The following is a 25,937-nucleotide window of genomic DNA, read 5'->3' as shown; positions in this document are numbered from 1 at the left end:
ACAGAACCTCACTCTTTTGGATCTTTGTGCTGACTTTTCCCTCTGCCTGGCATGTTCTGACCTTCCATATCTATTAAGTCTTTGTCTATGTTACCTTTTCAGTGAAACTTTCTCCCTCAGTCGGTATAACTCTAAACCTATTACTGTCACTCCAACTCAGTTAAGTCATTTACACATTTTTAAAAAGTACTGTACTTTCTTCCTTCACGAGGTCAGAGATTTTGGTCTATTTTCGATGTGCCTCTAATATTGTGATCTTTTACAATTTTTTAGTTTTTAATTTTTTTGTGGTACTAGGATCATACATACATACAAACATAGTAGGTTTCCAGTAAATGAAAAAATGGATAAACGACTTTCCATATTAATAAATGCATCTTGTTTTTCTTAAGATAAAAATTTAATGGGCTGGGGTTGTGGCTTAGCAGTAGAGCACTCCCCAAGCATGTAAGAGGCCCTGGGTTTGATCCTCAGCACCACATAAAAATAAAATAAAGGTACTGCGTCCAACTATAACTAAAAAATAAATATTAAAAAAGATAGAGATTTAAATCATAGAAGTAAACATTTTGAGTATATTCTCATCATGAAAAGCTTATCAATTCAGAAAAAAACAAAAATTTCCTTGTATTTTGCCTCTGCATCTCATTTACTAGAGATAGTCACCATTAGTGATTTGGATACACTCTTTTAGACCATTTAAAGATATCTGCACAAAGAATTAAAAAAAAATAATATAAAGATATTTGCACATACATATGTACCTATAGGAATATGTAGTTTTGATTTGTATTTTTCACAGATATGTCTATATTTTTCATAGCTCTATATAAAATCACTCTCTATACCCAGAACATTTTTGTCGCCTCAACACAAACTTTATATTCATTAAAGTGTTTCATTCTTTTGAATTCTCATCTTGTGAATATGATGCAATTTTGATTGACATTGAAGTCCCCCCCCCACACACACAGACATTGTTTTGTTCAAGCCAACATTTTGGCTCTTGCTACTTTGTACACACATGGAAGTGTTTTTCTGTATTGGCCCTGGAAATGAAGACAATTTATATTTTTCTTTGAAATTGTTAGCTATTTATTTCCTTGTTCTCTCTAGGTATTTTTCTGAAATAGATATTTCAGAATAAAATAGATATTTTATTCCAATATCTATTTTTCTGAAATAGATATTGGAATAAAATTGAAATACATTTTTAATAGAGTAAAATTTCTCTTTTAAAGGGCTTTATTTATTTACCTTCTTCATCTTGTATTGACAGCATCCATTTCTCTACATCTTCACCTATATTAGATGTTATTAATCTTCTATTTTTGACATTCTGGGTAAGAACTCATTTTAGCTGTTGAGGTTGAATATACTTTCATATAATTATTGAGCATTTGTATTTCTTCTGTTAAAATTCTTGTTCTTGGATCCATCTTTTAATTTTTTTTAATTTTTAATTTTTTTGTGGTACTAGGAATCATACCCAGGGCACAATACCATTGAACTATGTCTCAGCCCATTTTAATTTTTAAAAATTTTGAGAAAGTGTCTTGCTAAGTTGCTGAGGCTGCCCTCAAAATTGCGATTCTCCTGCTTCAGTCTTCTGAATAGCTGGCATTATAGGTATGTGCCCCTGCACCTGACTGTACATGACCTTTAAAGAAAATTCTTCCCTATATTAGATTAAATAAGTCTCTTATTTACTTTATAGGTGCTGTTTTTTTATTATGGCTATTCATATTTTGTTATATGCTAGAAATGGTTTCTTCTGTTCTATAGTTTGTCCTTTAAATCAAGGTTCTTTTTACCAAATGGGAGTTTTAAGTGTTTCTTTATTTACATGTATCCATTTTGTGGCTTCCTTGCTTAAGGAATTCTGTGCTGTTCTGAAATTCTAACCATATTCACTTATGTTTTCTTTTAATTTGGTTTAAATCTTATTTTTCATGTTCTCCTCTTTTAATTCACCTATAGTTTGTTTATATTGTAGTGTAAAGCAAAGATCTAATTATTTTCCTCCTCCAAATCCAGTTCATTAACACTATTTGTATCTTCACAAGTGATGTGGTATGCCATTTTTATCATGTACTGTACTCCTTATAAAATTGGATATATTTTTCATCTTCATTCTACTTTATTGATGATGTATTTATTTTTTCTTATGCTAATAATTTATTCTATTTTAATATTTTGATAGAAGAAATTTGCCTCATTATAAAAGATATACACTTTCTCTTTTAAAATTAGCTTATCAAGCAGTATAAAATACTCTTGGAATTTTGATTGGAAGGAAAAATATTTCTCTAACCTAGTTTTTAATGGCCATACAAGGGACATTGTTATCTTGTGCTATATTTTATTTGTTTGTCATTATTGGTTCAAAATAATCTTTTCAAACTATTGGCTCCATAATTTCCTTCCTTCCTTCCTCCCTCCCTCTCAATTTAGGTTAATCTTGAGTACAAGTACAAGGTTTTGTTTAGAACTTGCTGTGATTTGCTGAGTGCAGTTGTACATGCCTGTAGTCCAGATACCTGGTGAGGCTGAGGCAGGAGAATGGCTTGAGCCCAGGTGTTCAGAGCCAGCCTGGATAACATAGTTTCTGAAATTAAATATTTATTGAGTTTATAAATACAAATTTATACATATTAGCAATCTATACTGAGTTCTGTCCTCCTAAGCCTTTTAAAAGTTATTTATGTAAGACATGTTAAATTACATGGCTGAAGATCTTTCCCAAAGACATCTTTTTTGTTTGATTGTACAAGATCAGGCACGTTCAGCGTGGTATGGTGGTACATTGGCTTCGACAACATAGAAAACTCCAGACTCCTAAAGGAAAAACTTTTAGTGGTTTAATAGATTTATTAGTACCAATTTGTTTAACTGAGGTATGCCCTGTGTTGAGTTTACGGAATCATGAAAAAGTTAAGTTAGGGTCAGATTTAATTTAGATGGTAGGGGTGGCTAAGATGTTTTAAAACTTTGACTTTATCAGATTTTATTTTTTAATATCTTTAGTCGGACATGTAGCATTGTGTTAAAAACAATAAAAGCAACAAATAACTGAAACAGAAGATGTTTGCCCCAAACAATCAAGTAACTTTGATATTTGACAAATAGAAACACGATTTGAAATTTAGATAGTCTGTAAAAAATAGAACTGTGCAAGGTCAAGAAGTAATGATAGACTATTGTTAAGCGTAAATGGTCAAATCTTACTATTAAGAAACCTTACTATTAGGAAACAAAATATATTGACTCTATTACTAATCTTTACTGTCAAGGTCAGAATTAATATGGCAAATTTGCTGAAAATGGAGCATCTGCTTTGCTGAATTATTGTATTTACTAAATTGGTAGCATTCTTGAAATCATTGCTGAACTCACATCTGTTGAGTTGAGGGGTAAGTGTGCAGATTCAAATATTTCAATGGATTTTCCTGTTAACTACCTTGTAAATATTTATTGAGTTTATGAATATAAATTTATACATATTAGCAATCTATACTGAGTTCTGTCCTCCTAAGCCTTTTAAAAGTTATTTATGTAAGACATATTAAATTACATGGCTGAAGATCTTTCCCAAAGACATCTTTTTTTGTTTGATTGTATTTGCATACCAGGGGTCTTGGTATGTTGACCAGGCTGCCCATGAACAATCTGGGTTCAAGTGATTCTCCTGCCTCAGCCTCCCCAGTGGCTGGGACTATAGGTGTGTGCTCACAGTGCATGGCTCTCTTACATTATTGTAATATCCCAAATAATACTCTTTAAAAAAATTTTTTTTTGTTGTAGATGGACAGAATAACTTTATTTATTTATTTTTATATGTTGATGAGGATCAAACCCAGTGCCCACACATGCTAGGCAAGCGCTGTACCACTAAGCTACAACCCCAGCCCCCTTTGTAATACTCTTACTCAGTGTTTTATCTTAGCTTTGGAAACAAGGTGCGTTAACATGAAGTGTAGTTACTATCACTAGGCTTATCGAATATGGATCACAACTATTAATAATAGGTGGTGGGGGAAAGCATGGTTTAAGTGTTCAAATGACTTTTAAATATTTTGAAAGATTTACTACAGGTAGTTATTCTGGGTTTTTATTTCTTTATTTTATACTTATTTTTGCAGTACTAAGGATTAAATCCAGGGTCTTGTGTAGATTAGGCAAGCACTCCATCCCTAAGCTATAAAAAAAGAAAGAAAATAGGAAAATAGGAATTATGTTTCTCTTGATGACTTTACCTCATCCCCAGAAATAATTGTTTGTGATGAGCTAGTGTTGATAAATATGTAGGGAGTGAATTAATTAGTAGATGGAATGGTACGATTTGACTGAGATTTGGGTGAAAAAGTAAACTAAGGAAAGGGAGCACATTTAGAGGATTTGTATATTACTCTTGAGTTTCAGTCAGTTGTTCCTATGAGAAAATGTGGATGTCAATGCTTTTATGGTATATAATTTTGTTCATAACTGGTAGTTGTCTCAAATGGGACATCCATACTTATAATAGTTTAATAAAACTTTTTCTATGAAATGAAATTTTAGAATCTGAAAAAGACCTTACCTCATTCTACAGACAAAAACAATGACATAGTATGATAACATGTAAGATTGCATAGCTGGTAGAACTGCTATTTCCCATCTGAAGCTGTTGTATTTCAGGTAGCTATTATTCTTGAAGGGCAACATTAAAATCTAAGATAACTTTTTCTTAGTGATTAAAGTTGCTCTGAGAATCAATTACCAAGGGCTTTCATATACACTTAAAACCCTTTGAGAGATATAAAGTTGCTTGATCTTGCAGAATATCACCCTCAACACTGTGCTTGTAAGTACCTATCCCATTTATATAGTTTTTTGTATTGTTGCCTGGGCAGTTAGTTCATATCATGCCCTCCTGTAGCAAATCCTTTTTTCACTTATTCTTTCTCATCTGTTAGAGGTGTATATAGATAATATATTAGATTGTTTTACAAGCAAGAATAAATAGATTCATCCATGGGCAAAACTCAGAAACATGCTAAGTGAAAAAAACCAGACAGAAAAGACCACATATCGCATAATTCTATCTATGTGAGATGTCCAAGAAAGGCAAAATCTCTAGAGACAGGAGATGGATTAGTGGTTGGTTGAGCCTAGAGATGGGATGGGGAGGAACAAACTGCAAGTGAATATGAAGATTCTTTTCAGGGATACAGAAATTGGATTATGGTGATGTTTGCCCACCCTGTAAATTTACTAAAAGTTATTAGATTATACATTTAAAATAAAATTTGGGTATATAAATTATACTCCAATAAAGTTGTTTAAAAAATTTGGTTTAGAACTCATTTTGGAGGGATTCTCTTTTATAATTGTAGATTAATATAATTGATAAATTTAGTTATGCATAATACCCTAGAGAAGTAAAATGGAAAACTAGATAAAGTAATATATGATGTATATTTTTATATGGTGCCAAGGATCGAGCCCAGTACCTCAGACATGCTAGGCAAGTACTCTACCACTAAACCACAACCCAGCCTTAGGAATTGTTTTTGTGAAAAGGAAAAATTAAAGTTTTTGTGGATAGGAATTATGGCACAAAGAGTGGTAACACTAAGTTTTAAGGATAGGATTCATATACATGTTAATTTGTTGTGATCTATAGATATTTTATCAAGGTCTTGGTTTCTCTTCCCATCCTTTCCCTCTTCTTCTGCCCCCTGCCCCTTCTCCCTCTCCCTCTTTCCCTTCCTACCTCTCTCTCCACATATACTCTTATACAGAATTGTCAAAATTAGAGAAGGTGGGCTGGGGTTGTGGCTCAGCGGTAGAGCTCTCACCTAGCGTGTGTGAGGCCCTGGGTTCGATCCTCAGCACCACATGAAATAAAGATATTGTGTCCATCTACAACTAAAAAATAAATATTTAAAAAAAAATTAGAGAAGGTGTCAGATTTTTCCTCTAATCCTATCTTTTCTGCCAGTATGTTTTTGTTTTATCTTACCTTTCATCCCAGTCAAGTGTCATGTCTTTTGAACAAGTAAACACTTTGGCTTCAGGCTGTTGATGAATTCTCTTTGATTTTTCAGCACTTTCATTTGGACCCTTGGATGCTCATTGGACAGACGCTTGAAACCTGCAAGTCATCTTCCAATCATAGCAGAATCATTAGGCCTTTCCTTTGAGTGGGGAGGAGATAAACCCATGTGTTGTGGAGATGAACGGGGAACAGCAGCTTGATGCAGGTACTGGTTTTGCTGAGCAGATGTTATCCTCCATAGTGCACAATTGTATTACTCACTGTGTTACATTGTCTGACTTGTCTTTGTACCACTAAACTGGAAGCTCTTTGAAGTTAGTAGTTATTTTTCATTGCCGTGTGCTGCACCAGGCAAAGAATCTGGCACTAAAGACTACTAATAATGTTTGCTGAAAAAGTAAGTCATTTTTATGAAGACACTTTTTTAAAATAGTATTTTAATTTTGATGGTTACTTTCTAATTATTTCAAAATAATTATGGGTCATAGGAAGTTGCAAAGATAGTGTTGACAGGTCTCATGTTCCCTTCACCCAGTTTCTCCCATGAGTTCCTCAAAAAATTGTAATATGATATAAAATCCAGGACATTGATACTGATTTAAAGTGTATATAGTTCTGTATCATTTTATCACACATGTGGACTCCTGTAACATGATACTGAAAAGTTTTGTTTTGAAGCCTAAATTATTTCTAGCTATGCTTTTCATTCTCCACTTGTCTTTTCTACTTGATGTTCTTTATTTATCTATGTCAATGCAAGTTAGTTAATTTCACTTGCATATATAATACCATTTCATTAAAGAATTGCCACAGTTTATCTCTCATCCTACCAATTGCTTCCAGTCCTTAACTATTACAAACAGTGCTATGGTGAATATTCTCTTATTTGCTCCTTGTGTTCATTGGAAGCATGACTTCCCCTAGAATTTACTCATTTACCAACCATTTATTGAGAATTTGCTCTGTTTCAAGCATTATTTTAGGTAGTGGGACTATTAGTGAACAAACAAACATAAAACTGTCTTTGCTCTTTAGTTTACATGAAGTAGGATTGTTGGATTACAGATATTTGAATCTTGCTCACCCAGCAGATAATTTTTCTTTTAGTATCTATTGCTCATGCAACAAGTATATGTTGTGTGTCTACTATATACCAGGTGTTTTGAATCTAGGTGACAGAAATATAAGAGTGACCAAAGTAAAATTTCTGTCTTTATGTTTATGATTTAGTAGGGAAGATTAAAAGATATGGTATATGGTCAAGTAGAAATGAATGCTATGAAGAAAATGGAAGCAGAGCCTCCATTTAGATGGATACTGAAGAGGTGACATTTTAGTGGAAACTTGAATGAAATGAAGGTGTGATCCTCCTGGAAGATGAATCTTTGAACTGAGGGAACACCAAATGCAGAGACCTTACAGAAAACATTAAAAAATGTCAAGGAACTCATTGTCACCTGAGTGCAGGAAACAGTGAATGTCTGGCTGGGGATAAAATACAAGGGTATGTGGCCAAGAGTTAGCTCATGTAGGGCCTTGTAATCTTTGAAAGATTGTAGCTCTTATTTAAGTATGATTAAAAGATGAAAGATACTGTGGACTAGAGATAGTAATAGACAGGATGAGAAATTATTTGATTTGGAATGTTTTAAAGATGGTAGCTACAGAATTTTTTATGGATTGGATATAGGATGTGAAGGGAAAGGATAACTTCACTCTTTTTTGGTAGTAAGCTAAAACATGATTAATAGTATCTTTACTCAGAGAATATTTATTTATTTATTTATTTATTTTTAATTTTTTATTGTTGGTTGTTCAAAACATTACATAGTTCTTGATATATCATATTTCACACTTTGATTCAAGTGGGTTATGAACTCCCATTTTTACCCTGTATACAGATTGCAGAATCACATCAGTTACACATCCATTGATTTACATATTGCCATACTAGTGTCTGTTGTATTCTGCTGCCTTTCCTATCCTCGACTATCCCCCCTCCCCTCCCCTCCCCTCTTCTCTCTCTACCCCCTCTACTGTCATTCATTTCTCCCCCTTGTATTAGTTTCCCCTTTCCCCTCACTTCCTCTTGTATGAAATTTTGTATAACCCTGAGGGTCTCCTTCCATTTCCATGCAATTTCCCTTCTCTCTCCCTTTCCCTCCCACCTCTCATCCCAGTTTAATGTTAATCTTCTTCTCATGCTCTTCGTCCCTACTCTGTTCTTAGTTAGACTCCTTATATCAAAGAAGACGTTTGGCATTTGTTTTTTAGGGATTGGCTAGCTTCACTTGGCATAATCTGCTCTAATGCCATCCATTTCCCTGCAAATTCTATGATTTTGTCATTTTTTAATGCAGAGTAATACTCCATTGTGTATAAATGCCACATTTTTTTTTATCCATTCATCTATTGAAGGGCATCTAGGTTGGTTCCACAGTCTTGCTATTGTGAATTGTGCTGCTATGAACATCGATGTAGCAGTGTCCCTGTAGCATGCTCTTTTTAGGTCTTTAGGGAATAGACCAAGAAGGGGAATAGCTGGGTCAAATGGTGGTTCCATTCCCAGCTTTCCAAGAAATCTCCATACTGCTTTCCAAATTGGCTGCACCAATTTGCAGTCCCACCAGCAATGTACAAGTGTACCCTTTTCCCCACATCCTTGCCAGCACTTATTGTTTGACTTCATAATGCTGCCAATCTTACTGGAGTGAGATGGTATCTTAGGGTGGTTTTGATTTGCATTTCTCTGACTGCTAGAGATGGTGAGCATTTTTTCATGTACTTGTTGATTGATTGTATGTCCCCCTCTGAGAAGTGTCTGTTCAGGTCCTTGGCCCATTTGTTGATTGGGTTATTTGTTATCTTATTGTCTAATTTTTTGAGTTCTTTGTATACTCTAGATATTAGGGCTCTATCTGAAGTGTGAGGAGTAAATATTTGTTCCCAGGATGTAGGCTCCCTATTTACCTCTCTTATTGTTTCTTTTGCTGAGAAAAAACTTTTTAGTTTGAGTAAGTCCCATTTGTTGATTCTAGTTATTAACTTTTGTGCTATGGGTGTCCTATTGAGGAATTTGGAGCCTGACCCCACAGTATGTAGATCGTAGCCAACTTTTTCAGAGAACATTTAGAATCAGATTGAAAACTTAAGTTTGAAATATCTATTAAGTGACCTAAATGTTTGGTACTAGATACTAACTTACAGGCCAAAATGAATATAATAGTTTTATATTCCTACTATCTTCATATTATACGATCCACTAGGGTGAACTTTAGATTTGATGTCTCCCCAAACTTCTGTTCTGTTGAGACCCATTGACACTGTAGGCACTAAGGGAAACTGCCATTAAAACAACAATAAAAATTTACTTAGGCAGGGGTTGAGGCTCAGTGGTAGAGCCCTCGCCTAGCACGTGTGAGGCTGAGGCCCTGGGTTCGAACCTCAGCACCACATAAAAATAAATGAAATAAAGGTATTGTGTCCAACTACGACTAAAAAATAAATATTAAAAAAATTACTCAGTTTTTTTTGTGCAAACTCAATTAATTTGTCCTGAAGTAAATTTTATAAGTTAGATTGCTATAGTTTTATGTTTTTGTACCTTCATTTTTCTTTAATTGAGATTCACCTGTTTTTTGTTTTGTTTTTAATTCCAGATGCTGGATCTGGTATGGAAGAAGTAGAATTAAGCTGGGAAGACTATCTAGAAGAGACAGGGGCCACAGCAGTTCCTTATGGGTCTTTTAAACATGTAAGCAGTAACTATTATTGTTTTACTGTTTTATCCTTTTTCTTTTAGCTGTTGTGTCATCATTAGAGAATCAGAGTTGTTGAAATTACTTTTCCTTCTTCCTACCATTCTCATTGACAAAACTTGACATATTCTAAAATCCTTTATGGTTTTTTATTTTTTCTGCTTTAAAATGTATTACTTACCTCTTTGACTGGTCATGGATGCTCCTTTATATTTTTGCAAAAAACCCTTTTCATAAGTGGAAAAAATTATTTTCTTTTACTTTATTGATTATTGATTTTCTCATCAAAAGAAATTTCAGTGGGAGAGTTGGGGTTGTGGCTCAGCGGTAGAGTGCTTGGCTAGCATGCAAGGTCCTGGGTTTGAGCCTCAGCACCACATAAAAATAAATAATTAAAATAAAGATATTGTGTTCAACTACAACTAAAAAATAAATATTAAAAAAAAAGAAATTTTAGTGGAATTTCCTTCTTGTTAAGAAAAAGCATATCATACATTGGGGCATATTAGTGGCCTATGTAGCTCAGTATTATTCCCTAACAGCTCCATTTAATGTTTTTCCAAGGGACAGCATATTTGCCCTATGTAATAACTAGAATGTAAGAAAATACTCCAAATTTTATTAATAATTTATATCTAGACTTGGCTTTTAAACTGCTTCCCCTAAGCTCCCTTTTAAAATGCATTAAATTAATTATTTTAAAATGATTTACTTCATATTTGTCTTAGTCTGCTTGGGCTGCTATGACAAAATATCATAGACTGGGTGGCTTAAACAACAGAAATTTATTTTCTCAACAGTTCTGGAGACTGAAAGTCTGAGATCAGAGTTCATGGTCAATTTCTGGTGAGGATTCTCTTCTTCATTTGCAGGTGGCTGCTTTCTTTCTGTGACTTCAGATAACCTGGGGAGTGGGGTAGAGGGAATTACGTGCATAGACCTACATTGGAGTTCTCTGGTACTTCTTACAAAAAAGATATTAATTATGTTGGATCAGGGCTTCACCCTTATGACCTCATTTAATCTGATTACTTTGCTGTTATCTAAAGTTTGTATCCACCCAAAGCTCATATGTTGAAATCTAATTACCAGTATGGTGATATGGAGAAGTGAGGCCATTGGGGAAGTGACTAGTGCCTTCATAAAAGAGTTCTGACCAGAAACTATGCAACTCCTAGAAGAAAATGTAGGGTCAACACTCCAGCAAATAGGCACAGGAAACTACTTTCTCAGTAGGACCCCTAAAGCTTGGGAAATAATGCCAAGAGTTAATAAATAAGATGACATTAAATTAAAAAGTTTCTACACAGCAAGGGAAGCAATTAGGAATGTGAAGAGAGACCTACAGAATGGGAGGAAATCTTTGCTAGCTACTTTTCGGACAGAGGATTAATGTCTAGATTATATAAAGAACTCAGAAAAAACAAATAACCCTATTAATATATGGGCAAATGAATTAAACACTTTTCAGAAGAAATACAAATGGCGAACAAATATATGAAAAAATGTTCAACACCTTTAGCAATTAGAGAAATGCAAATCAAAACTACACTGAGATTTCATCTCACACCAGTCAGAATGGCAGTCATCAAGAATACAAATAATACCTCCTCCAGTCCCTCAGTATCCAAATCCAAAATGCCAAACCCTTTGTGAAATTTTCTATTTTCCTGTCTGTGAAAACATCTCCTTCCTTCCAATTCGCTTTGTCCTGAGTATGCCCTTCTTGGAGCATGTTTTTACCTGCTGGCTGGTATTATGGTTACTCATATATCTGGTCCATCTTCTACATTAGACTATACTGGTCCTGTCTTTGAAAATAAAGAATGATTTTTTATTCATCTGGGTATTCTCATCGGCACATAGGCCTGAATCTTTCATGTAGTAGGTGTTTATGAAACAATGAATGAAGAATGGAAGAAATAATTTGGTTCATAAAAAATTCTTCACAAGGGGCTGGGATTGTGGCTCAGTGGTAGAGCGCTCACCTACCATGTGTGAGGCCCTGGGTTCAATCCTCAGCACCACATAAAAATAAATAAATAAAATAAAGGTATTAAATTTTTTTTTTCACAAAAACATAGTTTTCATTGGAACAGATTGGTTGACTATAGATGAAACTTACCAACTTTTGCATATATTATTGGAGACCAAAATGTTCTTATACTTGTTCACAATAAAGTGTTATGTTTGGGATTACAAAAAATAATAATACAAATAATAATACATGCTGGAGAGGATGTGGAGAAAAAGGAATACTTTTACCCTGTTGGTGGGACTGTAGATTAGTATAACCACTATGGAAATCAGTGTGGAGATTCCTCAGACAAAGAACCATCATATAACCCAGCTATACTGCTTCTTGGTATTCATCCTAAAGAATTAAAGTCATAATATTATAGTAATACTTGCTTACCTATATTTATAGCAACACAATTCACAGTAGCCAAACTATGGAACCAGCCTAGGTGTCCATCAACAGATGAATGGATGAAGAAAGTGTGGCATATACACACAATGGAGTTCTATTCAGCCATAAAGAAAAGTGAAATTATGTTATTTGCAGGAAAATGGAAACAACTAGAGACCATTATGTTAAAGGAAAGCTCAGAAGATCAAGGGTTCCGAGCCACAACTCCTGCCCCGGGGTAGGAATCTTAATGAAAATCAAAAGGAGATCAGTAGAGGAAAGGGACCAGGAAGGAAGTGGAAGTTGGAGAGGGAGGGTGGAAGTGCTGGGGAGTTATATTTGCCAAAGTATATTGTTATATTGTGTGCATGTACAAATATGTAACAGCAAAACCCCATCATGTATATTTAAAATACACCAATAAAAGTAGAAAGAAAAAAATAAATTTTAAAAGTCTGGGAGAGTTTGCTCCTTCTACTGTGTGAAGACATAGCAAGAAGTCATCATCTATGAATCAGAGAGCAACCCTCACCAGACACTGAATCTGCTGGTGCTTTGATCTTGGACTCCTAGCCTCCAGAATTGTGAGCAGTGTATTGTTGTTTATAAATTGTCCAATCTAAGGAGGAAAAACAAAACTGAAGAGGGAATTAGAGATAAAGCACATTTGGGAATAAGGATCTAAAAGAGTGAAGAAGCCCTCCTCATGGCATATTCTGGTGGAAAAAAACAGCATTTACTACGGGAAATCCACTGAACTCTCTCTGGATGTTGTAGAGCAAAAACTTTAAGCTGTTAAGGGAAGAAGTATAAGCCCTGTCAACCCAGGGCAGCTTGGGTAATAGAATAGAAGAAAACAAAAGCCCTCTGTTCCTGGAAGAAGGGTAGGAGTACTTGCTGAAGCATTAGCAATTCCCTGTAGTTGAGATAAGGGTAGGATCACTGAGAAGTTTCCGCCCCAAGACTTTGGAACACAAAGCTTAAAACTGAGGTTAAATATAAGAGAATGTTCCTCCTTACTTGTTCCTCACCATCAGATTAGAAAGTGTTGAGTAACAGCAGTCTGTAGTAGGGGTAGAGGGAACTGTGTGGAGAGACAGTCTCTGAGGTGCAGTCACAAAGAGAAGACCTGAGTTCAAGGATGGTGCAGCAGACTCCAAAAAAGACCCTTTGGCAAATGAGCCTATACCGCTAAATACTAGCTGATGCTACAGAAATTTGAAGCCTGTGGTACACTATGAATAACCATAGCAACAAACCCCAGCCCCAGCTCCATTCTTGACTAGATTGGCTTAACATTTTCTCTTGAACTAAAGACCCAAGAAAAAGAAGAAACATACCCATTTCTAGGTATAATCACTATTTGACTCTGTCTTGATTGTTCTACTCATGATGTCTAGTTTTCAACCAAATATTATAAGGGCACATAAAGAAGCAAGAGATGGGCTGGGATTGTGGCTCAGCGGTAGAGCTCTTGCCTAGTACGTGTGAGGCACTGGGTTCTATCCCCAGCCCTACATAAAAGTAAACAAAATAAAGGTCTAAAAAATATTAAAAAAAAAAAATAAAAAAGCAAGGTGGGGGGAAACACTGTCAAAAGATCAAGCAATTAACAGATGTGACCTAGATGTTGGAACTATCACATGGGGAATTTAAAATAACTATGGTCAGGATGTTAAAGGACCTATCAGAATTTGTCCTGGGAGAGCATGCATGAACAGAAAAGGAATTTCAGCAGAGATAAAACTATTAGAAAGTATGAAATAGAAATAATAGAAATGAAGGACATAATAGCAGAGTTGATTAATACTTTTGTTAGGCTAATCAATACACTTGACAACTGAGGAAAGGATCTGTAGATTTGAAGATAGACCAACAGAAATTTCCCAGATTGAAACATGAAGAGAAAAAAGTGTTCAGGTGTGGTGGTGGAGGAATAAGACAGAACACCCATTAGTTGTGGGATAGTATATATACCTGCAGTCTTGGAGGAAGGACTATAGAGTGAGGAAGACATAAAGGAAGATAGTTTACCAAAGGAAATAAAGATACCACACCACAGATCCAAAAAGCCTGGGGAACACAAATGAGAATAAATACTAAACAGTCTAACAGAACCCACCCAGTCATATTGTACGCAAACACTGAAAACCAAGGGGAAAGAAAATCTCAGTGGCAACCAGAGGGAACAAAGACACATTACATAGAGGAGAACAAATAATCACAGTGCCATTCTTTTTTTTTTTTAATTTTTTATTGTTGGTTGTTCAAAACATTACATAGTTCTTGATATATCATATTTCACACTTTGATTCAAGTGGGTTATGAACTCCCATTTTTACCCCGTATACAGATTGCAGAATCACATCAGTTACACATCCATTGATTTACATATTGCCATACTAGTGTCTGTTCTAGTCTGCTGCCTTTCCTATCCTCTACTATCCACCCTCCCCTCCCCTCCCCTCCCTTCCCCTCTTCTCTCTCTACCCCCACAGTGCCATTCTTTATAGAAACTATGTAACTTAGAACACAGTGGAGTAGAAGTATTGAAAGAAAAAACTTGTCAGCCCAGAAAAAAATTCCATCCAAATGTGAAGAAAAAATAAAAACTTATCCCCCGGAAAACGTACAGTAAGAAAATTCATTACCAGCAGACCTAGACTACAGAAACTGTTAAGGAAGTTCTTATGACAGGGGAATTTGATAAGACAGAAATTTGAATATATTCAAAGAAATATGAAAATGATGGAAAAGAGCATGAATGTATGTATATATGAGGTTTATTTTTTTAAAGCTAACTTTGAAGCAAAAATAGAAAATATTTGTGTTTATAATATGTAACTACAGTAGCATGAAAAATGGGAGGGAGGATTTGGGAGCATAACATTGTAAGATCTTTATATACACAAGAAGTGGTAAAATATTATTTATAAGTAGACTCCAACTAATTAAAGATGCATATTTAAAACCCTTTAGCAACCGTTCAATTAAAACAAACTGTTTTAATAAAAATATACATAAAGTTTACTATTTAATTTTTATGTGTATAATTCAATGGCATTAAGTATATTCATAGTGTTGTACAACTATCTGCAGAACTTCTATAATCATCTCCAATAGAATCTTGGTACACATTAAACAGTAACTTCCCATTTCCTCCTCTTCATTGTCCCTGGGAACCTTTATTATACTTTTTGTGTACCTTACATAAGAGGACTCATGATACTTGTTTTGTCTTTTTTGTCTTATTTCAATTAGCACTACATTCTTAGGATATCATTATTATTCTTTAAAAATATTTAGTAGTTTGGTCTTGAGTTTGCAGTATATGTTTACAACCTATTCAGATCTTCTCTTAAGTAACACTATTCCTCATCACAGGTAGTTCAAATGTATTTTAACTAAGTATTCTCAATTCCTCCTTCATGTACTTGATAACATTTCTGTCATTTAGTTCAAATGTCTTTTAACTAAGTATTCTCAATTCCTCCCTCATGTACTTGATAACATTGCTGTCATTTACTCATAAAAGCTATAACATTCTAAGCTGTCATCAACAACTACTTTGTTATTATTATTATTTGAGAAACTGTTATCTGTTAGTTCAATTAAGAATAAGAAAAATCAAAGATTTTATTTTAAGTTCTTTTATTCCTTCTTCAGTGCTCTTCCTTTATGTAGCTCTTAGTTTCTGATTTATATCAAATATTTTCCTTCTTTCTAAAGAATTTCTTTATTTCTTGTAAGGCAGGCTTACTGGTGACAAAATTCCTCAAATTTTGTTTGTCTGAGAATGTATTTCTTCTTCAATTCTTAAAGATAATTTCTCTTGATACAGAAATCTAGGTTGGTGACTTTTTGCTTTCAATGCTTTAAATATTTCACTCTACTTTCTTCTTGCTTGCATGGTTTCTGAGGAAGAAAAAAAAAGGAAGAGCATTAGAGAAGGAATAAAAAAAGGTAAAATAAAATCTTTCAACTTTTCTTATTCTTAATTGAACTAACAGATAACAGTGCTCAAAATAATAACAGCAATAATGCATTCAATTATGTATGTTTATAAATATATTGAATAAGTGTGTCTATGTATAAGTGAAATGAAATGACAACAATGATACAAGGAATAGGAAAGAAGAATTTGAATTATTTTGTTATTATAAGGTATTCATACTGCCCATGAAACAGTATAGTGTTATTTCAGAAATGGATTGGGATTACTTTAAATGTACATTGCACATTTTTGGGAAACCAATAAAAAAAGTTTAAAAAAACAAAAACAAAACCTGGTACACTAAGAAAGAAGACCAAGGCTAGACATGTAGCTCAGTGTTAGGACTTCACACATGCTAGGCAAGTACTCTGAGTTCAATCCCCAGCAGCACAAAATAAGGGAAATGGACAAAATAATCAAATGGAATCATATCAGTTGCCTGTTTGTAACCACAAAGGCAGAAAAAGAGTAGAAGACAAAAGTAGAAACTAAGAATAAGGTAACATTTAAAACTGTAATATATAGTATATGGTAGATTTATGTGTGTGTGCATGCATGCACATGTACTGAGGATCAAATCCAGAACCTTGTGTGTGCTAAACATGTTCTCTACCACTGAGCTACATCCCACAGCCCTGTTTATGATACATAATTCAATTCTTATCAATAATCACTTTGAATGTCAGAGGTCTAAATATACCAGTTGATTGTCAGAATGGATCAGAAAACAAGACAGAACTATACATTGTCTACAAGAAAACTACTTTAAATATTAAAAACATACAGATTGAAACTAAATGGGTAAACTGGGCCTGGTGGCATATGCCTATAATCCCAGTGGTTTAGGAGGCTGAGGCAGGACGATCACAAATTCAAAGCCAGCCTCAGCAATTTAATGAAGCCCTAAGCAACTCAACCCTGTCTATAAATAAAAATACAAGAAAGGGTTGGGGTTGTGGCTCAATGGTTAAGCATCCCTGGGTTCAATCCCTAGTACCAAATAAAATAAAACAAAAAAACTGGATGGCTGGGAATGGTGGTGCATACCTGTAATCCCAGCAACTCAGGAGGTTGAGGCAGGAGAATCACAAGTTCAAGACCAGCCTGCATAACTTAGTGAGATCCTGTCACAAAATAAAAAGCCAGCCGTGGTGGCACATACCTGTTATAATCCTTCCTAGTGGTTCAGGAGGCTGAAGCAGGAGAATTGCAGGTTCAAAGCTAGCCTAAGCAACTTAGGCTGTAGGCAACTAGTGAGACCCTATCTTAAAATTAAAAACAAACAAAACAAAACAAAAACCTGAAAGGGCTGGAGATGTGGCTGAGTGGCTAAGTATGCTTGGGTTCAATCCCTGGTACCAAAATAAAAAATAAAATTAAAATAAAGAATAGAAAAGTAAAAAGGACTGGAGAGTAGCTCTGTGGTAAAGTGTCCCTGGGTTCAGTCCCCAGTACCAGATAGTTAGACACACACACACACATACACACACACTCACACACAAATATCAGGCAAAAGAAAATGGGAATAGTTCCGTTAATTTCAGATGGAGTAGACTTCAAAGCACAAATGTCATCAGGTATATAGAAGGATATTACTTAATGACGAAGTGCTTAGTTCTGTAAGAAGACATAACAGTTCTTAACATATATGGACCTAACAACAGAGCATCAAAATATGTGAGGTAAGAACTGGGGATGTAGCTCATTGGTAAAGTACCCCCAGTACCTAAATTAAAATAAAAAGAGAAAGGCAAAAATTCATAGAACTACAAGGGAGAGGCAAAATGAATCCAGTATTATAGTGGAGAAGTCAGCACCCTTCTGTCAGAAATGGACAGATTTTTCAGCAGAAAATCAGTAAGGAGGACATGGTTAAGCTCAACAACATTATCAACCAACTGGATACAATGGCCATCTATACAATACCTCATCTAGTAACAGCAGAATACACAGGATACACATTCTTGTCAAGCTCACATGAAACATTCAAAAAGATAGATCTCATTCTGGGCTACAAAACACACTTTAACAAATTTAAAATAGGAATAGAAATCATATACTCTCTGCCATAGAACCACAGTGGAATTAAACTAGGTATCAATAACAGAAAGATAGGTGAAAAATCCCCAAATACTTAGAGAATAAACAGCACACTTCTGAATAACATATGGATCATGGGAGAAATCTCAAGAGAAATTAAGAATTATTTTGAACTAAGTTAAAATATAGTAACATTGAAGAACATCAAATGTCTAGGAATAAGTTAACAAAAACTTCCAAGGAAATTTCAAGCCATTATTAATGTAAGTTGATGACCCTATATAAAAGGATAACTTTTTATATGTAATCAATCAGAAAATTGCTATTGTAAAAAGATGTCATTTCTCCCCCAATATGTGTGTAGATTTACTGCAACACAAATTAAATTCCCCCTAAAATTTTTTGGAAGAAATTGGCCAGCTAATTCTAATGTTTATATTATAGGATGTATGAAGGAGGGATAGCCAGACATATCTGAAGATTAAAACAAAGTATGTATACTGGATATGCTAGATATCAAACTTAATTAAGATTAAGTAAAGTGTTGCTCTAAGGAAAAGCAAATCAGAAGCAGATCCACTTATATAGAGACACTTGATTTATAACAAAGATGGGGATAAATAGTGATTGGGGAAGGTATTGATTTTTATATAAACATGTTGAAATAAATAAAACCTGGTCCTACCTAACTCCAACCACATATTAATTCTAGGTGGATATCAGTTCTAAATATGAAAGGCTTCTAGACAGTAATATATTATATCATCTCTGTGACCTCTAGAGGTGGGGCAAGATTTGTTTAAAAATATAGAGAAAACACAAATTTAAAATTTACATTAAAATTTAGAACTCAAGTTCATCAAAAGACACCATCATGAAAATGAGAAGTTATTTGCAGTACAAATAACCTTCAGAGAACAGGCCTCCAAAATATAGTGTGAATAAAAATATGGGAATGAATTGGTATGACTTCTTTGGAAAACACCTTGGTAATTTCTCTTATGGAAATGAATGTGTGTATGTACCAAGAGGCATATAGAAATGTTCATGGCATTGTTATTTGTAGCCTCTCAAAACTATGAAGGTGCCCCCAAACCTAGTACTAGTAATAGTAGAATGATATACTCTTGCAGATTTGTGTTGGGGAATATTATACAATAACGAAAAGAGTATTCTTACATATAATAGTGAGAATGAATCTTATAAGTAGTGTTTAGCAATAGAAACTCTACACAGAAAATAATCATATTGATAGCATCAAAACGTGGGTGGTATTACAGTTAAAATTCAGGAAAAAAGTAACCGTTCAGTAGTAAGACACTGTAGCGACTAGAAGAAAAAAAATTTATACAGAATGTGGGACTTATCTTCGCTGGCTCTATTTTTTTCAGGTCTTCACTTTCAGTTTACAGTGATTTTGATTGTCACACTACATTTATTTGTCGTGTCTCCATAGTCTCCTTCAGTGTATGACAGTTCCTCATCATTCTTCATTTGTCGTGTCTCCATAGTCTCCTTCAGTGTATGACAGTTCCTCATCATTCTTCATTTGTCATTTGTGGACTTGATACTTTTTTTTTTTTACTTGATACTTTTTGAAGAACATGTGTTTCAAGTCAGTTATTTTGTGGAATATTCTTCAATTTAGATTTGTTTTCACCCCCATGATTGGATTGAATTTATGAAGATTTTGCAGGAATGTCAGGAATAAAGTCAAGAATGATGTAAAGAAAGGATACATAATATTGAAAGTTTAGGACCGATGATGTTAACTTTGATTAAATAGTTAAATAAAGTGCTGTCTGCCAGGTTTCTTCACTATAATGTTTTCCCTTTTGCAATTAATAAGAATTTTAAAGGGAAAAACTTTGAGTTTGTGCAGATACTGTTTCTCATCATGGAAATTTTAGTGTTCATCAGTGATTCTTGAATGTCTGCCATTGTTTATTTTATAATGTTTGTCTAATGGTGATTTTCTATTTTCATCTTTTTTTTCTATATTTATTGATTCGATTTCTGCTTCAAGGAATATTTGTTCCTCCCTCCTTCCATCTTTTCCCCCTCTCTTTTTTTCTTTCTTTTCATTGTGGACTCATGAATATTTGTATTGTTAGTGATTTATAATTCATTATTCTCCTTATTTATCGTATTGCTCCTATTTGAAATGTGGCTGCCGGGATATCCTTCTAGTTGTCTTCCATGCCTTTCTGACATACCTCATCATTTTTTGACCATTTCTTTACTTTATGGCATCATAAGATATTCCAGACTTTTACTTTATTTTCTTTCCACAGAATTGTTGTCATTTCTCCAAGTAGCTTTTGTTCTTTTTTTTACTGGAAGATGGCATTTAGAAATCAAGCTTTGGGTGCTTGCTTGTTAATTTTGGACATCATTATTTGTATTACCTGTCAATTCACAGAGTTAGGGAATACAAATATAGTAACACAAACATATAATACATCTACACTTTTTTCTATTATTCATCTATCTAGATATCTATCATTATTTTCTCCTTCAGATACTTCTGATTTTAGCCCAGAACTACAGAGTTTACTTTAGTTTTCCCTTTTCCTTATTTGTAACTTCTTCCTTCCACAGTGAGAAACCTGGCCTTCCTTATCCACAACATATTTATTTACTTAATCCAAGAATACACATAAAGTAGTATTAGAATTGCTAACCCATACCTTTATTACCATGTAATTTTTCTTCTGAACTAGAACACATACAAAACAATATTATTAATTATTAATCAAGGATAACTAGTGGAAACAGTCTGTTTTAGGGACATTGGGAAGTATGACACCCTCCACATAGTATATATTATACTAATTTATTATCATTACAACATTTTTATCCTTTCCCTATTTCTGGTTTCATACATTTTCTATTGAATGATCTAGAAATTACTCTTGAAAACTTCTGTTGAAGGCTGCTTCTATTTAGTAGTTCATATACTTAATTGAAAGTATTTTCTGTAATCAAAGTAGACTGCTTTGGTGCAAATATTGAGTTCCTTCTGTTTCTATTTCTCTGTTTTCTTTGGTTCACTCTTCTGAGTTAGAATGGGAATTTCTCAGGTTTCCCTAGAGAAGATTTTATTGAATTTAGTGCTTCAGAATTGAAAAGAATGTTGGGCAGAGTAATACTTGTCTGAGATAACTTGACTAGTGCCTAATAACATTTTTCTGTTCAGGTGGATACGCGTTTGCAAAATGGATTTGCTCCTGGGATGAAACTGGAGGTGGCTGTGAGAACAAATCCTGAGACCTACTGGGTTGCCACCATCATTACTGCTTGTGAGCAGTTGCTTCTTCTCCGCTACGATGGCTACGGAGAGGACCGGAGAGCAGATTTCTGGTGTGACATCAGGAAGGCTGATCTTTATCCCATTGGGTGGTGTGAGCAGAATAAGAAGACTCTTGAAGCCCCAGAAGGTAATACTTTCTGGCAAGACTTGATATGACTTTGCTGTAAGAAAATTTGAATTGTCCAGAGACTTGAGATTTTCAGTTTCCAAGGCACATAGATAAGTTGACTCAACTTTTTTAGGTTAACAGTTCAAATGAAAACAATTATAAGGAATAATACACATTTCCCTCTCTTTTAAAATTATTTTCTCCATAAAGCATCAACTTTTTATGATGTTCGTAGAGGACATCATTTGATTCTCACCCTTTAAAACTGTGAGGTTGGTTGAGTTTGGCACTGGAAGATCTGGCTGTTTTTAAGTATATTGAGTCAGTTTGACATACTGTCCATTCTCTTCCTATTTTTATTATCCTCTCTCCTCTTACCCTTAAGCAATTTGGGAACTGAGAACCAACTGAAGTTCCATTCCAGGAAGGAGCCCTTCTGAGAGATGAGTCCAGATTGAGCAGGAGAGAGAGCAAAAAAGTCAGAAGAAGGATGAGATAAAAGTGGGGGAAGGGAAGAGAGACTACAGATTTTAGAAGACACTAGACTTTATATATATCTTTTAATATATATATATATATATATATATCTTTATATATATCTTCTTATTTTAATGTAATTTAAGATTTACACAAAAGTTATAAGAATAGTAAAGAAAAGTCTTGGAGACTTTTTGCCAAGTTTCCCCAAATGTTGACATTTTACCACATTTGCTTTATCCTTTCTCTCCTGCCCACACATGCTTTTTTAGCAAACTGAGAATCAGTTTTAGACATAATGCCCTTTTACCTACAAATTAATGTATCTCTAAGAACAAGGCATTTGTGAGCACAGTAAAATATCAAAATGAGGAAAGTAACTTTGATACAAGTACCCTTATTTAATCTACAGACCTTTTAAAGCTTTTTAACAATTGTCCTAATAACAATTTAATAATAAAAGAAAATCCTGGATCATGTGTTGCATTTGGTTGTCATGTCTCATAAATAAGTTTCCTTTTATATCTGAAATATTCCTCAGACTTTTGTCTTTCATGGCTTTGACATATTGAAAGGTGCAGGCCAGTTTTCCCAATAATATTCGTGATGTTCTGCTCCCAGGAATGGTCATTATGCCCTATTTCTGTTCCTGGACAAGAAAGAATCTAGTCCAGGATCACATGGCATTTAGATGTCACACCTCTTTAGTTTTCTTACCTTTTCTTTGTCTTTCTTGGTCTTGACATTTTTGTATAGTACAGGATATTTACTGTATAGAGTTGTTCCAAATTTGGATGTGTCTTATATTTCTGTAGATTCAGATTGTGTACTTTTGGTAGGAAAAATGCAGAAATTATGTCCTTTTAGTGTATCCTAATTGGAAGATGCATGTTGTTGATTTGTCCAATACTGATATGAACTTTCATCACTTAGATTAAGTTGGTATATACAAGAGTTTTCTATTAAAATTATTTGCCAGGCTCAGTGGTGCACACCTACAATCCCAGCGACTCAGGAAATTGAGGTAGAAGGACTACAAATTTGAGGCCAGCACCTGCAACTTAGAGCCTGTTTCAAAACAAAAAAAAAGAGTGACTAGGGATATAGCTCAGTAAAAAACTGCCCTGTGTGTTAAAAAAAAAAGTGTATATTTAAGTATATACACACACACACATATACTTTTACCCTTTTAAATTAACTAACATCTAATAAATGCTTTGCAATTGTTAAAATATCACTGTTCACCCACTATTTTTAGCATTCACTGATAAGTTTTATTTGAAACAATTATTACTCTACTGGTTACCAAATGGTATTTTTCTAATTTCTTTTATGTTTCTTTCTTTTTCTTTTTGAGAGGGAGAGAGAGAGAGAATTTTTTAATATTTATTTTTTTTTAGTTTTCGGCGGACACAACATCTTTGTTTTATATGTGATGCTGAGGATCGAACCCAGGCCGCATACATGCCAGGCAAGCGCACTACCGCTTGAGCCACATCCCCAGCCCTCTTCTGTGTTTCTTAATTGACTTTCTACTATAGAAAGAGGTTTCTCATTTCTCCCATTTATGTATATACATGTATATGTAGTATGTCAATGTAGACTCATGATTCTGATTTTATTCAATGGGTTATAATCTTTTATTGTTATTATTTGTTTTGATGCTGAAATTGTCTTAGATGCATCAAGTTAGGTACCTCTTTAAGCTAGAATGTGCCCTTTTGATATGTACCTTTCCTTTTTTTTTGCAGTTTTTTAATTTTTTGACTTAAGTTTTTTTCCCATTTTTTTTCAATCCACCCCTGAAATCAGCATTTTTCTTTTAGTGAAGAATGTTGTTTAGAGATGATGAGTTATTGTGGACTTCTAGTAAGACATATTTTTACTTTGTAAAAAAGAATACAAAACCAGGCATAGTGATGCACCCCTTTAATCCCAGCAATTTGAGAGACAGAGGCAGGGAGATTGCATGTTTGAGGCCAACCTGGGAAATTTGGTTAGATTGGTCTCAAAAGTCCCCAGAAGTCAAAGGTCAAATGTTTTTGTGATATGTGGGAGCTAATCCAAAATAAAGTGGAGTGGGAGGGAAGAAGAAAAAAGAAGGGAGAGGGAATTGCATCAAAAAATAGAAGGAAGATCAGTATAGTAGAGGGGATTAAGGAGAAGGAAGAAGGGACAGGAAAAAGAAAGAACAGAGGAATAAATCTTACAGAACTTTTGTGTGTGAATGCATGGATTTGGCACAGTGTGTCCTGGCATCAGGTATATCCATACTACACTAACAATAATAATTTTAAAAAGTAAACTGTAAATAGTTTGATGAAGGATTGGTAGAGTAGAGTGAGGGAAGCGGTGAGGGAGGGCATGGAGGAAGTGCTGGGGACTGAATTGGGGTGGAGCTGGTTGTGTTCCATGCTTTTGTGATTATGTCAGGGTATATCTTGGTGTTGTATATAACTAAAAAGAATTTTAAAAAATGGGGAAAAATTAAGTTAAAAGGTCTGGGGGACATAGCTCAGTGGTGGAGAGCTCCTGGGTTCCATCTAGTACCAAAATAAATAAACAAATAAGAGGAAGCTCTAGAGGCCTGAAGCTACCTAGCGTATCATCTCATCTAAAGATTATAGGAAAGTACGTCTCATTTAATCCAAGAACAACAGAAATGGTTTTAGTTGAACATCATGTAAGATTATTATGACAAAAAGAAAGTAGAGTAAAATTGATGAATACTGTGTTTAATAAAAACATTTCAAAACAAGCTAATAGTAACAGTAGTAGTAGTAATGATAAAAGCAAAATAAGATTTATAAAAATTCAGAAATGAGATGACTGGAGGAGAGGAAGATTTAAAAAGAGAAAAAGTAGAACTTAGGCTGGAAACAGAAAAAAAAATTAGACTTGAAAACTTAGTTAAAATGAAGACAGGAATGAATCAACACCATAGATTATATCTGATGAGAAATAGAAGGTGAAAGTAAAGAAAACTCTTTCATTTTTTTAAGGAATTCAACATATCTTTTATTTTGGGGAGAGGTTATTCCTATACACCCAGGAACTTGTTAAAAATATTCCAATAACACAGTAAGAAAACATTTTTAAGTAAAAATGAGTGGGGCAAGAAAAAAGGACTTAAGAAAAATTAGATTGATTATAATGATTTAATATACATAAAACAGAAGAAGAAAACCAAAGGAATGAAACAATAAAATACAATAAACTATAATATAAATAAACTTTGCTGGAATAAAAGACAATGTGAAGTTCATACTATAAAGCTCATTAAGTATGTAGGAAAATCAAATGAGAACCACTGTATCAACATGTGTTCTGGCTGGCTACACACCAGAGTATATACCTGTAATCCCAGAGGATTGAAAGTTCTAGGCTAGTCCAAGCAATTTAGTAAGACCCTGTCTCAAAAATAAAATCAATAGGTCTGAAAATGTAGTTCAGTAGTAGAGCATTGTGTAGTATGTGCTTAGACACTGAGTTTATTCCCCATTAGTGGGGGTCGGGGAAGTTCTAGTGAAATTATTGAAGTTTAAGGCAAAAAATAATTCTTTGGTTGTTTATGCAAAAGACCAGGTTTCTTGCAAAGGAAGGGAAACAAAGTTGTCATGAGAGTTATTAACAGTAGTGGTTTATACCAAAAGACAGTGGAACACTTGAAATACAAATATAAGAAATTCAATGAAAGAATAGAACAAGGATTTTAAATCTAGCCAAGCTGAATTTTAGGTATAAAGATCATATGAAAACTTAGCAATAGGTAAAGTACATGAGGAACATTGTTCAT

The 25,937-nt window shown here is 34.2% G+C and overlaps 1 protein-coding gene across 5 annotated transcripts in view; it reads left to right on the top strand.

The window, feature by feature from the left end:
• Sfmbt1 (Scm like with four mbt domains 1) overlaps positions 1-25,937 on the top strand; it is a 139,999-nt gene that overhangs the window by 62,440 nt on the left and 51,622 nt on the right. For 3 of the 5 annotated variants that reach the window (XM_046452845.2, XM_046452843.2, XM_046452844.2), the window contains exons 2-4: positions 6,090-6,245; positions 9,700-9,794; positions 21,442-21,682. In XM_046452845.2, the coding sequence (XP_046308801.1) occupies positions 6,218-6,245; positions 9,700-9,794; positions 21,442-21,682 (364 nt within the window). In that variant the 5' untranslated portion in view covers positions 6,090-6,217. Of the gene's footprint in view, positions 1-6,089; positions 6,246-9,699; positions 9,795-16,132; positions 16,172-21,441; positions 21,683-25,937 lie in introns of those variants that run through there. The other 2 variants (XM_058582135.1, XM_058582136.1) reach the window with 2 other exon arrangements.

This window comes from Marmota monax, unplaced genomic scaffold, assembly GCF_021218885.2.
Source record: "Marmota monax isolate L192 unplaced genomic scaffold, Marmota_monax_Labrador192_F-V1.1 WCK01_AAM20220418_F8-fsc00042, whole genome shotgun sequence".
NCBI lineage: Eukaryota > Metazoa > Chordata > Mammalia > Rodentia > Sciuridae > Marmota > Marmota monax.
Note: the sequence above shows the minus strand (reverse complement) of the source record. Positions and strands in the feature narration are given on the sequence as shown.